Source organism: Pristiophorus japonicus, chromosome 2 (assembly GCF_044704955.1).
Source record: "Pristiophorus japonicus isolate sPriJap1 chromosome 2, sPriJap1.hap1, whole genome shotgun sequence".
Lineage (NCBI taxonomy): Eukaryota > Metazoa > Chordata > Chondrichthyes > Pristiophoridae > Pristiophorus > Pristiophorus japonicus.
In genome coordinates, this window is record NC_091978.1 from 239,541,380 (window position 1) to 239,555,693 (window position 14,314).

The following is a 14,314-nucleotide window of genomic DNA, read 5'->3' on the forward strand; positions in this document are numbered from 1 at the left end:
CTACTCCTAAGTTCCGCACCACCACTGCGAACGACAGATGAGAGCAAGGACCAAGATCCTGCTTCTGCATCAGAGAATGTTGCACCCTCGGCACCCCCCGCTCCCGTACCCGTGCAACAACCGCATCTGCTTTCATTCCCCCCCCAATGAGGCACCGCCTGAGGAGCTCCTCGGCCAGGCGCCGTGAGCGAGGAGGGGAAGGGGTAAAGGTGGGGAGAAGGAGAGGGTTGAAAGAAAGTGAAGTGCATGTGCGCAGGTGATAATTGTGTTATATCTCCATCTGGGTGTATGCAATTTGTTGCAATGTATGGGGTCTGGGGACCACGCTCCTGCTTTGCCTTTGTATTCTGTGTTACTGGACATGTTGAACATGTGATTTATGTTAATGGTGGAAAAAGTGGGGTGTGGGCGGGGGTTGGGTGTTATTGATGATGTCAGACCAATGTTGGTATTAAATTTTTGTTATTGAACATAGAAACATAGAAAATAGGTGCAGGAGTAGGCCATTCGGCCCTTCTAGCCTGCACCGCCATTCAATGAGTTCATGGCTGAACATTCAACTTCAGTACCCCATTCCTGCTTTCTCGCCATACCCCTTGATCCCCCTAGTAGTAAGGACCTCATCTAACTCCTTTTTGAATATATTTAGTGAATTGGCCTCAACAACTTTCTGTGGTAGAGAATTCCACAGGTTCACCACTCTCTGGGTGAAGAAGTTCCTCCGCATCTCGGTCCTAAATGGCTTACCCCTTATCCTTAGACTGTGACCTCTGGTTCTGGACTTCCCCAACATTGGGAACATTCTTCCTGCATCTAACCTGTCTAACCCCGTCAGAATTTTATATGTTTCTATGAGGTCCCCTCTCATTCTTCTGAACTCCAGTGAATACAAGCCCAGTTGATCCAGTCTTTCTTGATAGGTCAGTCCCGCCATCCCGGGAATCAGTCTGGTGAACCTTCGCTGCACTCCCTCAATAGCAAGAATGTCCTTCCTCAGGTTAGGAGACCAAAACTGTACACAATACTCCAGGTGTGGCCTCACCAATGCCCTGTACAACTGTAGCAACACCTCCCTGCCCCTGTACTCAAATCCCCTTGCTATGAAGGCCAACATGCCATTTGCTTTCTTAACTGCCTGCTGCACCTGCATGCCAACCTTCAATGACTGATGTACCATGACACCCAGGTCTCTTTGCACCTCCCCTTTTCCTAATCTGTCACCATTCAGATAATAGTCTGTCTCTCTGTTTTTACCACCAAAGTGGATAACCTCACATTTATCCACATTATACTTCATCTGCCATGCATTTGCCCACTCACCTAACCTATCCAAGTCGCTCTGCAGCCTCACAGCATCCTCCTCGCAGCTCACACTGCCACCCAACTTAGTGTCATCCGCAAATTTGGAGATACTACATTTAATCCCCTCATCTAAATCATTAATGTACAGTGTAAACAGCTGGGGCCCCAGCACAGAACCTTGCGGTACCCCACTAGTCACTGCCTGCCATTCTGAAAAGTACCCATTTACTCCTACTCTTTGCTTCCTGTCTGACAACCAGTTCTCAATTCATGTCAGTACACTACCCCCAATCCCATGTGCTCTAACTTTGCACATCAATCTCTTGTGTGGGACCTTGTCGAACGCCTTCTGAAAGTCCAAATATACCACATCAACTGGTTCTCCCTTATCCACTCTACTGGAAACATCCTCAAAAAATTCCAGAAGATTTGTCAAGCATGATTTCCCTTTCACAAATCCATGCTGACTTGGACCTATCATGTCACCTCTTTCCAAATGCACTGCTATGACATCCTTAATAATTGATTCCATCATTTTACCCACTACCGATGTCAGGCTGACCGGTCTATAATTCCCTGTTTTCTCTCTCCCTCCTTTTTTAAAAAGTGGGGTTACATTGGCTACCCTCCACTCCATAGGAACTGATCCAGAGTCAATGGAATGTTGGAAAATGACTGTCAACGCATCCACTATTTCCAAGGCCACCTCCTTAAGTACTCTGGGATGCAGTCCATCAGGCCCTGGGGATTTATCGGCCTTCAATCCCATCAATTTCCCCAACACAATTTCCCGGCTAATAAGGATTTCCCTCAGTTCCTCCTCCTTACTAGACCCCCCGACCCCTTTTATAACCGGAAGGTTGTTCGTGTCCTCCTTCGTGAATACCGAACCAAAGTACTTGTTCAATTGGTCCGCCATTTCTTTGTTCCCCGTTATGACTTCCCCTGATTCTGACTGCAGAGGACCTACGTTTGTCTTTACTAACCTTTTTCTCTTTACATATCTATAGAAACTTTTGCAATCCGTCTTAATGTTCCCTGCAAGCTTCTTCTCATACTCCATTTTCCCTGCCCTAATCAAACCCTTTGTCCTCCTCTGCTGAGTTCTAAATTTCTCCCAGTCCCCAGGTTCGCTGCTATTTCTGGCCAATTTGTATGCCACTTCCTTGGCTTTAATACTATCCCTGATTTCCCTTGATAGCCACGGTTGAGCCACCTTCCCTTTTTTATTTTTATGCCAGACAGGAATGTACAATTGTTGTAGTTCATCCATGCGGTCTCTAAATGTCTGCCATTGCCCATCCACAGTCAACCCCTTAAGTATCATTCGCCAATCCATCCCAGCCAATTCACGCCTCATACCTTCAAAGTTAGCCTTCTTTAAGTTCTGGACCATGGTCTCTGAATTAACTGTTTCATTCTCCATCCCAATGCAGAATTCCACCATATTATGGTCACTCTTCCCCAAGGGGCCTCGCACAACGAGATTGCTAATTAATCCTCTCTCATTACATAACACCCAGTCTAAGATGGCCTCCCCCCTAGTTGGTTCCTCGACATATTGGTCTAAAAAACCATCCCTTATGCACTCCAGAAAATCCTCCTCCACCGTATTGCTTCCAGTTTGGTTAGCCCAATCTATGTGCATATTAAAGTCACCCATTATAACTGCTGCACCTTTATTGCACGCACCCCTAATTTCCTGTTTGATGCCCTCCCCAACATCACTACTACTGTTTGGAGGTCTGTACACAACTCCCACTAACGTTTTTTGCCCTTTGGTGTTCTGCAGCTCTACCCATATAGATTCCACATCATCCAAGCTAATGTCCTTCCTAACTTTTGCCTTAATCTCCTCCTTAACCAGCAATGCTACCCCACCTCCTTTTCCTTTTATTCTATCCTTCCTGAATGTTTAATACCCCTGGATGTTGAGTTCCCAGCCCTGATCATCCTGGAGCCACGTCTCCGTAATCCCAATCACATCATATTTGTTAACATCTATTTGCACAGTTAATTCATCCACCTTATTGCGGATACTCCTTGCATTAAGACACAAAGCCTTTAGGCTTGTTTTTTTTAACACCCTCTGTCCTTTTAGAATGTTGCTGTACAAAGGCCCTTTTTGTTCTTTGCCTTGGGTTTCTCTGCCCTCCACTTTTCCTCATCTCCTTTCTGTCTTTTATTTTTGCCTCCTTTTTGTTTCCCTCTATCTCCCTGCATTGGTTCCCATCCCCCTGCCATATTAGTTTAACTCCTCCCCAACAGCACTAGCAAACACTCCCCCGAGGACATTGGTTCCGATTCTGCCCAGGTGCATAACCTTGTTGCGCATTGTCTCAGATAGCTGGACCATTACACACTGGTGATTCCTTACCATGAAAGGGTTAAATACAACTTATCAATCAACCTAAATTTTAACTGGCACCAGGATGATGGGCGCCATTGGTGTCTGAGCTGCACACAAACAGCACTGTGTCAGCGTTGTCACTCACATCAGCGCTCTTTCAGGCAAATCTTTCTAAGGATAAGGGGTAAGCCACTTATGATCTTGATGAGGAGAAACTACTTCACCCAGAGAGTGGTGAACCTGTGGAATTTTCTACCACAGAAAGTTGTTGAGGCCAATTCACTAAATATATTCAAAAAGGAGTTAGATGTAGTCCTTACTACTCGGGGGATCAAGGGGTATGGCGAGAAAGCAGGAATGGCATGTTCAGCCATGAACTCATTGAATGGCAGTGCAGGCTCGAAGGGCCGAATGGTCTACTCCTGCACCTATTTTCTATGTTTCTATATCAGTTCCTCACATAAGAGTAGGATTTAACAAATGCCAGCCACACCGCTGGCGTTCGTTCCAGTTAGTTCCATTTTTTGTGGCGGTTTTTTGAGCGAGCGATATTGTGGCCGATATGTGTGCGAGGTGGTGAAAATTACGGTGGGCGAACTCCATGGCCGCTAGTTTGGGTAAATATGCTCTTTACGACAAGAAACAGTGGGTGGGCGTTAATATTGAATCTCGGCATTAATTCCGTGTGGAACTTAACACTGGGCGATATTATGGGTGTTGATTTCGCCCATTCTGCTGATGCCGCCCCAAAAAAGTGGGCGGGCAGTAATATTTTTTCCGGCGTTAAGCACATGGGGAAAGTAACGCTCGCCGACAAGTTTCCTAAAAAAGACCGTCAGTTTCCATTTTGTGCCAAAATGGGCAATACATGGGCGTTATACGTCATTTCAGTGGTAAAATGGGCATTAAGCATGCAGAGAGTGGAGGTTCTAGCCCATAGGAACAGGAGGAGGCCATTTAGCCTCTCGAGCCTGTTCCGCCTTTTAATTAGATCATGGCTGATCTGTATCTTAACTTTAATTACCTGCCTTGGTTCCATAATCCTTTATACCTAACAAAAGTTTATCAATCTCGAAATTTTCAATTGCCCTAGCCTAAACAGCTTTTTGGGGGAACGAGCTCCAGATTTCCACTACCCTTTGAGTCAAGTAGTGCTTTCTGCCATCTCCACTGAAAGGCCTAGCTCTAAGTTTAAGATTCTGCCCCCTTGTTCTGGACACCAGCACCACCAAAGGAAATAGTTTCTTTCTAGTTAGCCTATCGTTTCCTTTAATTATCTTAAACACCTCAAACACCTGACATAGAAACACCTGATTTAGATGAGGGGATTAAATGTAGTATCTCCAAATTTGCGGATGACACTAAGTTGGGTGGCAGTGTGAGCTGCGAGGAGGATGCTGTGAAGCTGCAGAGCGACTTGGATAGGTTAGGTGAGTGGGCAAATGCATGGCAGATGAAGTATAATGTGGATAAATGTGAGGTTATCCATTTTGGTGGTAAAAACAGAGAGACAGACTATTATCTGAATGGTGACAGATTAGGAAAAGGGGAGGTGCAAAGAGACCTGGGTGTCGTGGTACATCAGTCATTGAAGGTTGGCATGCAGGTGCAGCAGGCGGTTAAGAAAGCAAATGGCATGTTGGCCTTCATAGCAAGGGGATTTGAGTACAGGGGCAGGGAGGTGTTGCTACAGTTGTACAGGGCATTGGTGAGGCCACACCTGGAGTATTGTGTACAGTTTTGGTCTCCTAACCTGAGGAAGGACATTCTTGCTATTGAGGGAGTGCAGCGAAGGTTCACCAGACTGATTCCCGGGATGGCGGGACTGACCTATCAAGAAAGACTGGATCAACTGGGCTTGTATTCACTGGAGTTCAGAAGAATGAGAGGGGACCTCATAGAAACATATAAAATTCTGACGGGGTTAGATAGGTTAGATGCAGGAAGAATGTTCCCAATGTTGGGGAAGTCCAGAACCAGAGGTCACAGTCTAAGGATAAGGGGTAAGCCATTTAGGACCGAGATGCGGAGGAACTTCTTCACCCAGAGAGTGGTGAACCTGTGGAATTCTCTACCACAGCAAGTTGTTGAGGCCAATTCACTAAATATATTCAAAAAGGAGTTAGATGAGGTCCTTACTACTAGGGGGATCAAGGGGTATGGCGAGAAAGCAGGAATGGGGTACTGAAGTTAAATGTTCAGCCATGAACTCATTGAATGGCGGTGCAGGCTAGAAGGGCCGAATGGCCTACTCCTGCACCTATTTTCTATGTTTCTATTATATCACCTCTTATGCTTCTATACTCCAGGGCATACAAGCCTATTCTATGTAATCTGACCTCATTATTTGACCCTTTTAGCCCAGGGAATCATTCTGGTAAATTTGCACTGCACCCCCTCCAAGGCCAATACATCCTTCCTGAGGTGCAGTGCCTAGAACTGAACATAGTACTCCAGATGTGGTCTAACCAGAGCTTCATACAACGGTAACATAACTAAACACTCCCCCTTCCCCCCCATTGTATTCCAGCCCCCTTGAGATAAAGGATAATATTCCATTCTGTTTTAAAAGAACATTTTGGACCTGTCCACTAGATTTTATTAATTTCTGTACTTGGACCCCTAAATCACTCTGCTCCTCTACAGTTCCTAACTTCTCACCATTTAGAAAATACTCTGATCTATGTTCCTTATGTCCAGACAGGATGACCTTACATGTCCCCACATTAAACTCCATCTGCCAGAGTTTATCCACCTCACTTAATCTCTTAAAAGTCATATAGCTCCTTTTATGCAACTTTAAAAAAAGTAATTTTATTTTGAGAACTGCACATTAGGCTTCATTTACATTTAAGTAGATTTTAACTTTCGCCATCAGGCGTAAGCTCAGCATTGCGGATCCGCTGCTTGTTATATATCCTATCCGATTTTCATTTCCATTGAAGTAAACAGAAAGAAAATTTGGGCAGGGTGTATAACAGGCAGTCAATCCTCAACATTGACTTTGCTGCCAGCTGGTGAAAGTTAAAATTTACCCCTTGATCTTATTGCTGCGCTGATTTATATCTACAATATAACCTGCAATTAACCTATTTCCACTTAATTCTTCCTCTTTCTAAGCCTCAAAGAAAGCCCCTTTCATGTCCTCAGGATGCCCTAATGTCAGAGTCAAAATAATAGTTCAATTTGTTCTGTGTTGACACATAAATGTTGGTTGAAAAATGCTTTGGTGAAAATGTATAAAAGGTATGAAATAACTATAAAAAACAGACAAGATTCATTTATATTAAATAAAATGTTCTTTATTAGTTAAAAACCTCATGTTAGGTAACATAGCGGTCAGTTTTCTCATATCATTAGCTCAACATACTGATGTAAAGATAAAAATACAGCACCACAACTGGATCACTCAGTTAACAGGCAAGTGCTTGCTGAGTGGGCTGATCCACACTGAAAAGGAAATGTTGACAGTTTCTTGTTTTTATCACAGAGACATAATAGAATAATTGAAGACAGTGGTGTGCTATTGTCTCCCACCAGCAGAGTCTGCTGGGGTCCTCTCGTGGCTACAGTAATATTACAATTCAAATATGATTTGTCACACAGCTCCATTAAACAGTTTAACATAAAGAGTGAAGTTTACTTGTACTATTCCTCTACACAGGATATAAAACCAACAGTATATAATACAGTACATAGTAAATTGATATTTATTTAAAAAAAACACTTAAACCGAGATTACACTGGGGGTGCTAACAGTGTCCATATATTTAACAATACCTGTTCGTTCTGTCCAAAGTTTACCACAAGTATAAAAATAATAATTGAAAAAGCTTTTCAAGTTGAAATAAAGCCAATCAGGACCACAACTATTCAGAAACGCACAACCTGATAGTTGTACAAGTTAACCTGGATGAACATTGCCTCCAAATAGGAATTGCACTTAAAAAAAGGATATTTACACATTTCATCCAGTTATAAACAAACTTTTACATGATGGAACACAGATTGAGTGCATGGCTGGAAACAAGACAATAATACTCGTGTAATTTTAAGTGGATTGATCTTTCACAGGTATGTTTATACAATTCAAATGATCATTCAACCAAGCTATAAAATAAATGAAAAATCTTGAATATTTAAAAGCATGCACAATGATTGAGCTACCAGTAGAAAAAGTATTAAGAGAGGTTAGGGGGGGGACCAAAGGCATCTAGCTTTCAGAAGAGTTCGTGAACAGATATGCACTTGATTTAATGAGTACTGTGTTAATGCGGCACATGCTTGCATAGAATGAGGTAGCTCAATTGCAAAATGGATCACACTGCACAATCACTACCACTCAAACCAGTTTCCCTTTACTTTTTCAATATTTTTTAAAGACAGCTCTCTTTTCCCCTCCCCCACAAAAAATACAAATTTTGTAATAAAATTTGTCAATCATCAAACCTCTGTTCCATCCTGTAAGTTATTTTGGAGCTTAATGTTGAGATTTACCTGCTTAACCTTGATACCCTTTATCCGAATGATATCATCATTTTTATTTAATATGTTGATATTCTTCACTGTGCAGTGCTTGCCATTTAAGTTCTTCTCCAGCCTGTTCAGTGTTTTGTTGCAAATTTCAACTTTCGTGTTCAATGGATATTCCTCTGGGAACTCCTTGGGCAATTTCTTCTTATATTTACATTTTCTTGCTAAAAAGCAAGCAGCAGTGAGGAAGAGGAGTAGCAGCATTACAGCAGCGAGAGCACCGCCTATTGATGCCTCTTTGTGTGACGTCGATGCCATAGCTTCGGACTCCAGCCTTAAATTCTTCATGTTGGTGCCATTCTTGACCTGATCATTCTCGTTGTCATAAATCAAAGAGTCGTCAAGTGTTAGCTTGCCATTCTTGTCCACCAGATCTCGCTTTTGCCGTGGGAGTTGGTAACTAAGCGAGCGCTGAACTCGTGGTCCAGAAAGTGATTCTGGACCAATAATGTAGATGACTTGCAAGTACCACTGATGGCCAGCTTCCACCTTATAAGAAATAGCACAGTTACAGCAATAGAAAGGTGTTTTACCAATGGGAGTTTAGAATGTGTAGGCAAAACCTGAGTAAAGCTAAATTTGGTAAGAACTCACATTTATATACTGAAATATATCTATAGCTAAAAAAAGTTGCAAATAATCAATAATACGTGTGACTGTCAGCAAAATATTTTGCTTGAATTTTTTTCCATTCTATGCTGGAGAAGGGTTCTGTAATGCTGGTACCCCACATTATTTATATGTGAACCGTGACAGTGAGTATTGGTGAGCTATTTGACTGTGAGGGGTGCCATATTCACGCCTACTGCTATCCTCCTCAATGGATAGTGATTAGGAGTGGGAACCCTGGACGTCTTTTCCCTCTCACTGTGAGGATACTGAGGCAAGTGCAACACCCAACTGCCACTGTCGGGATCCAATCCGGAATTTTCGGATCTGTATAGTTCAGCTGCTCGTTGAACAAACTCCAGTGGTCCCTAATTGAGTGCAATGTGTGAACACCATTTGAGAATGGTTGTGATATCCTCCACAAATTATGGCTGTTGTTCACCCTGAATATTTAAAACAATTACGAATATTAGGATTTCTCTTCCTTCCGCCCCCCCCTCCACCCCACCCTAGCAAGTGTAATTTGTAAAAGAATATCAGTGTTCAAGCCTTTCCTATGCTACATTATAAATTTGGGAAAGGCTGTGTGTTCTGCTGAGACTCAGGATATTTAAATACACAGGCGTGTTAAATTAGGGTCCAAGCTGTAAATGTGCATTGTCTGATCTATCAAGCAGGTTTTATACTGATCCACTAACGAGTCCAAAGTTCCATTAAGTCACCAGCTATATAGAGTAAATGGACCAGAGCTGCGTAAGGGGAACACAACCTTGGTTAGGAAATAATAGTTTACTTACAAAGACAGTCTGGAATGCACTGGATCAAGCAAGATTCATTGTTGTCTCTCAGGTGCAATGTCACAAACTGTATTTCTCAACAAGACAACACCACATGGTTCAATAGATTTAACAGAATATTGTGTTTGTGAGTAAGTTATTACAATTAACCTCTGAGAAAAATTGCGGGTCATTGACTTTCTTTGTAATATGAATTAATTATGTCACACTGATTGCAGATGCACTAATGATCCGCTGACTTGGAGAATGCTTTGAACCACATCAACAACTATGTACGTGAAGCAGAGCACCCTAACCAGGTGTTGTGTCAACTGCAACTTTCCATTGTAAAATTTTCCATATATGGGACAAATATGCGGATGATGTGAAGGTCGCTGGCCGAGGGGACCATTGATTGTGGGGGGCGGGAATTGGGGTCCTGAGGTGTTCTTGGTCGGGCGATGGGAGGGAATCCTGGGTCAGAGAAGGCACAAGGTTTCCTTGTATGACTTGGAGGAGCACTCTAGATCTCACAGGAAATCTTAAAAAATTTAAACAAGAAACCTTACCTAGGCCTCTTCAGGCCACATTCCTTACCACCACGTACATCTGGCGAGTTTCAGACTGGACTTGTCTTTGTCGATCTGGAGTTAAAATGGCATCATTTTGGAGTATAAACCAGATCTGCTGGATTGCAGTCAGTGCAGGGGGGGTTCGGGGGTGGCGTAGTGTGATAGTGTGGGTGGGTTTATCTTTATACTTAAAGCAGAGAATAGGGAATTTACAAAGCATATTGGAATATTTTGGTACTCGTGTGTGTGTGTGTGTGTGTGTGTGTGTGTGTGTGTGAACATCATCAATATACATTATTAAAGGGAATAATGCTGATGTCTGTCTTGACATAAACTGTAACATGTAATTACTTTTAACACAAATTGTCCAATCCAAATCATTGTTTGCTTTGATTTGAATCTTATTCTTACAGAAAGTACTGTGCAAATGAATCACACAACCACTTTAGGGTTGTCCCATACATGAGGAATTGGGCAGGACACTGCTCCCATGTTTATGCTACAGGAGAACTGACTGCCATTTTAATGCCTAATAAAGAAAATTAAATGAGCAGACATACCTTGTAAAGAGCATCAACCTTCATTGTGAAACCATCCACTCCAGGCACATCTCTCATTGTGTGGAACTCTGGTGCATCAGAAGCAAACTGAGCATTGAATGGTACATCATGAAAATACTGGTCAGTTACTTCTGGTTGGTTCCGATCCTTTAAAAGAGCAAAAGAATATATCTTAATATTCAACCAAAACCAACATTTAAAAGGCAATCTATAATAGGCAAACACAGTCAGTAATAAGACAGTATACTCATTGCCCAATCAACAGCAGTAATCAGGAAGAATCTTATAATAGGAAATGCTAGAAATCTCATTGGGTCAGGCAGCATCTGTGGAGAGAAAGCAGAGTTAACGTTTCGGGTCAACGACCCTTCGTCAGGTCGCCGACCTGAAACGTTAACTCTGCTTTCTCTCCACTGATGCTGCCTGACCCGCTGAGTTTTCCAGCATTTTCTGTTTTTATTTCAGATTCCAGCATCCGCAGTATTTTGCTTTTGCAAACTTATAATAGGATTACACAACCTATAGTAACAGAGAAAATGGAAACATAGAAAATAGGTGCATGAGTAGGCCATTTGGCCCTTCGAGCCCGCACCGTGTGGCAGTTTTCAAAGCTCATAATAGGGTTGCGTAATCATTATTACATCAAGGTAATATTCAGGAGCCAGTCTATAATAGGACTGCATAATTGAAATAAAAAAAGTAGCAGACTGAATGGAAGGCTGGAGGTAGAATATGGATTTACTGGGGAAAATACTCCTTTCCCCTGCACCTGTGGAATTGACAATCCAGGTCTATTGGGAATTTATAAGGGGCCCCAGAGGCAGGCTGAAGATTATATAATCCCCATACTGTACAGGATGACCTAAACACGTTGGGGCTTTGAAGTCTAAGATGTCAGTGAGCAAGAGCGCATATGCAGGCCTCGGATTTCCTCCCACCTGTTCTGGCATGAGGCCCAGGGGAGGAGACATGCAAAATTCTCAGTACTCACAGGCACCTCAGAGGGAAAGGCTAATGAACTTTTAGGCTGTTTATTGTCTTCAATAAAATAAATGGTAAAACATCCAACCGAGGACAGATGACAGCTGATCATTTTACATACATTTTGTCAGCAAACCTCATGCTAGAAGACTATCTACATATCAAAGTTCAAAAATGGGGGAAAGTTCCCCCCATAAAATTTTGATCAGCAATTTTTTAAACTTACCAAAAGGAGGAATCTATGTTTCAAGTGTTTGTTGGGCTGGATGCAGCCATACTGTGGGCCCTCATTATAAATCGTTCCAGTGGGATCAAAGAAAGGAACATAACCATCTTTCCCGGTGCAGAGATATACCTTCTCTAATTGTAGCCTGTAGGCAGAGTTGAGGTTCTGCTCAGGATTCCAAAGCACACGTCCATACAGTCTCTGACCTATTAAAAAAAGAAAGGTATGTGAATCGTCATCTCCTGGGCAATGCTCCATAATGTGGTTACAACACATGTCCTATGGTAATTCACCATGTCTTGCTATATATAAGCACACCCGGCGATCACCATGTTTTCATAACTCTGCAGGGGTAGAAATGATTTGAAAATGCATAGCTGTCTCTGGAAAACAATGACTTCTCCTAATTATTCTTCTACTGTCTCATTTTAGCTAATATATCACGTACAAAGTTAAACAACTATCTGAGCACGGGCTGAGCAAGAACTAGTGTTGTTTTTAATCCCAGTGCCAAAACAATCTAAAGCAAAGAGATTTAATTATGGGTACTGCTATGTAATTTTAAGCAGAACTTTTAAATAGTATGGTGCTGAGATGCTCCTCAAATTCTGCTATGTTGGGAGTCAGAAGAAGAAAAATAATGAAAGACTTCAATAAGTTGGTTGATTTCTAAAAATAAAACCGTGGTAGTATATTTGTGTTTTTTGTAGTCAAAAATGGATTTCAAGGTTTGCATGCTTCATTTTGGAATCTTGGGACAAGCTGTGGAGTGTTCCAGAAAGCTCTAGTCAGTCGAAAATTTACAGCCAAGGGATTGAGAGCCAGGACTGCTGGTTATTTTAAATTACGGAAAACTTGTTAGCTCTCATCTGGGCCGTTGGATGGAAAGCCATTCTGGATACAAGGTATTCTTTCCTATACTTGCTGGCTGGCCAGACTGGAATCCCCTGCCCTGATGTTGGGCAGTAACGATGGTTATGGACTAGCCAACAGCTCGGAGAATCCAGATGCCCCAGGGGAGAGGGGAAATTTGATACTGAGCAACCTCCAAATTGTGAAATTGTGGGAAAGTGAAATAGGAAAAGGGAGAGAAAGAACACATCGTTACAAACCTATTTCAGTATCCTACTGTTGCTCATCTGAAACAGGGAGTCATTCCCATCCCTGATTTATATATATATTTTTAAACAAACTGCTATGAATGACAATTCATAAATGTACTTCATTCCATATTACTTAAGATACAAGTAGGCTGTATAAGTAACTTAATTGTAGAAAATATACTGAGATCTCTGTTAAAACAGTTACATTGGAGTTTCACTTGTTGCTGCGGAATGGGATCTCAGATCAGCCCCATAGCTGAGCCCTCCCTATGAATGGGCATGTGCATTTACCGGTCAAATAAGTAATTTGCAGTGCGCCCAGGGATCAAACAGAAAACCCTCCGTCACTGGAGTTCAGCATCCTGATTGTACCATATGGTCTACGTAGGCTTTCTCGATTTTGAAAGGCGGCAGAATATTCACTTCAACAGACTGCCTTTTGTTATGAACTACCAAATATATTTATTAAATAGGAAGTGGATAAGTGAACAGTAGCAGTGACATATTATAGATTCACAGTACTTACAGACTTAGCTATCCCTTCTTGGGTGATGGAAAATAACAAACAGTTGCCTCTCCTGCACTGACCTTCAATGCAATCTGGACCCGGAACAAGTGTCCTTGAACAATAACCTTCTGTGGTGGTTCACTGTTGAAAGTCCACATGGTTGTTCTGGTCTATCAATCTTTCTGTAATGGCTTCTGGTTTTCGGCTGAGATATGGGGGGGATTTTGAAGCCTCCTACCTGGCGTAAACAGGGGGGGATAGCGCCCCGAAAATGGTTCGGTACAACTTCCTGACCAGTTCCCGCCAATGGTGGACAGATACCATATACTGAAGGATCTACTGTTGGACGGCCAGAGTGCCACCTGATCAGGTAATAGGTTTTTTTTTAGTTTGTTACTGTTAGAACATACTGGGCACAGCATTTAGTCTGCATGCTCCAAACAGTTTCAGCTGGTGTCCAGCCGAAGAGGAGCCCAGAAAGTAAGTTTGAATTCATTTTCATGGGACTGAGAGGAACGGGAAGTTCCACAAATACAACCTGGCCCTCTGCAGCACTAGTTCTCTCCCTCACTAAGTACAGGTCCCACCCACAACACCCCCATCCCCCCACCCACCAGACCTACTATTTTCCAGGTCTGGATACTGACCGGGTTGTCTGGTATTGTGGCAACCTGGAGCCAACAGGCTGCCCCAGTGCATTTGTTTTCTGCCCACAGCCCACCCGCCGTATGCTAGAGGCCCGGCTCTGAAACTGTACAGTGTACTGTTGAGACTATTGGGCAGCCAGCTGACTC

The 14,314-nt window shown here is 42.6% G+C and overlaps 1 protein-coding gene across 1 annotated transcript in view; it reads right to left on the bottom strand.

Annotated features, from left to right (window-relative positions):
• Positions 1 to 6,932: 6,932 nt before the first annotated feature.
• The window catches only part of fras1 (Fraser extracellular matrix complex subunit 1), a 757,390-nt gene continuing 750,008 nt past the window's right edge, over positions 6,933 to 14,314 (bottom strand). The window contains exons 72-74 of the mRNA XM_070871094.1: positions 11,910 to 12,115; positions 10,703 to 10,849; positions 6,933 to 8,674 (exon numbers count right to left, since the gene is read on the bottom strand). Of these exons, the coding sequence (XP_070727195.1) occupies positions 8,096 to 8,674; positions 10,703 to 10,849; positions 11,910 to 12,115 (932 nt within the window). The 3' untranslated portion in view covers positions 6,933 to 8,095. The remainder of the gene's footprint in view (positions 8,675 to 10,702; positions 10,850 to 11,909; positions 12,116 to 14,314) is intronic.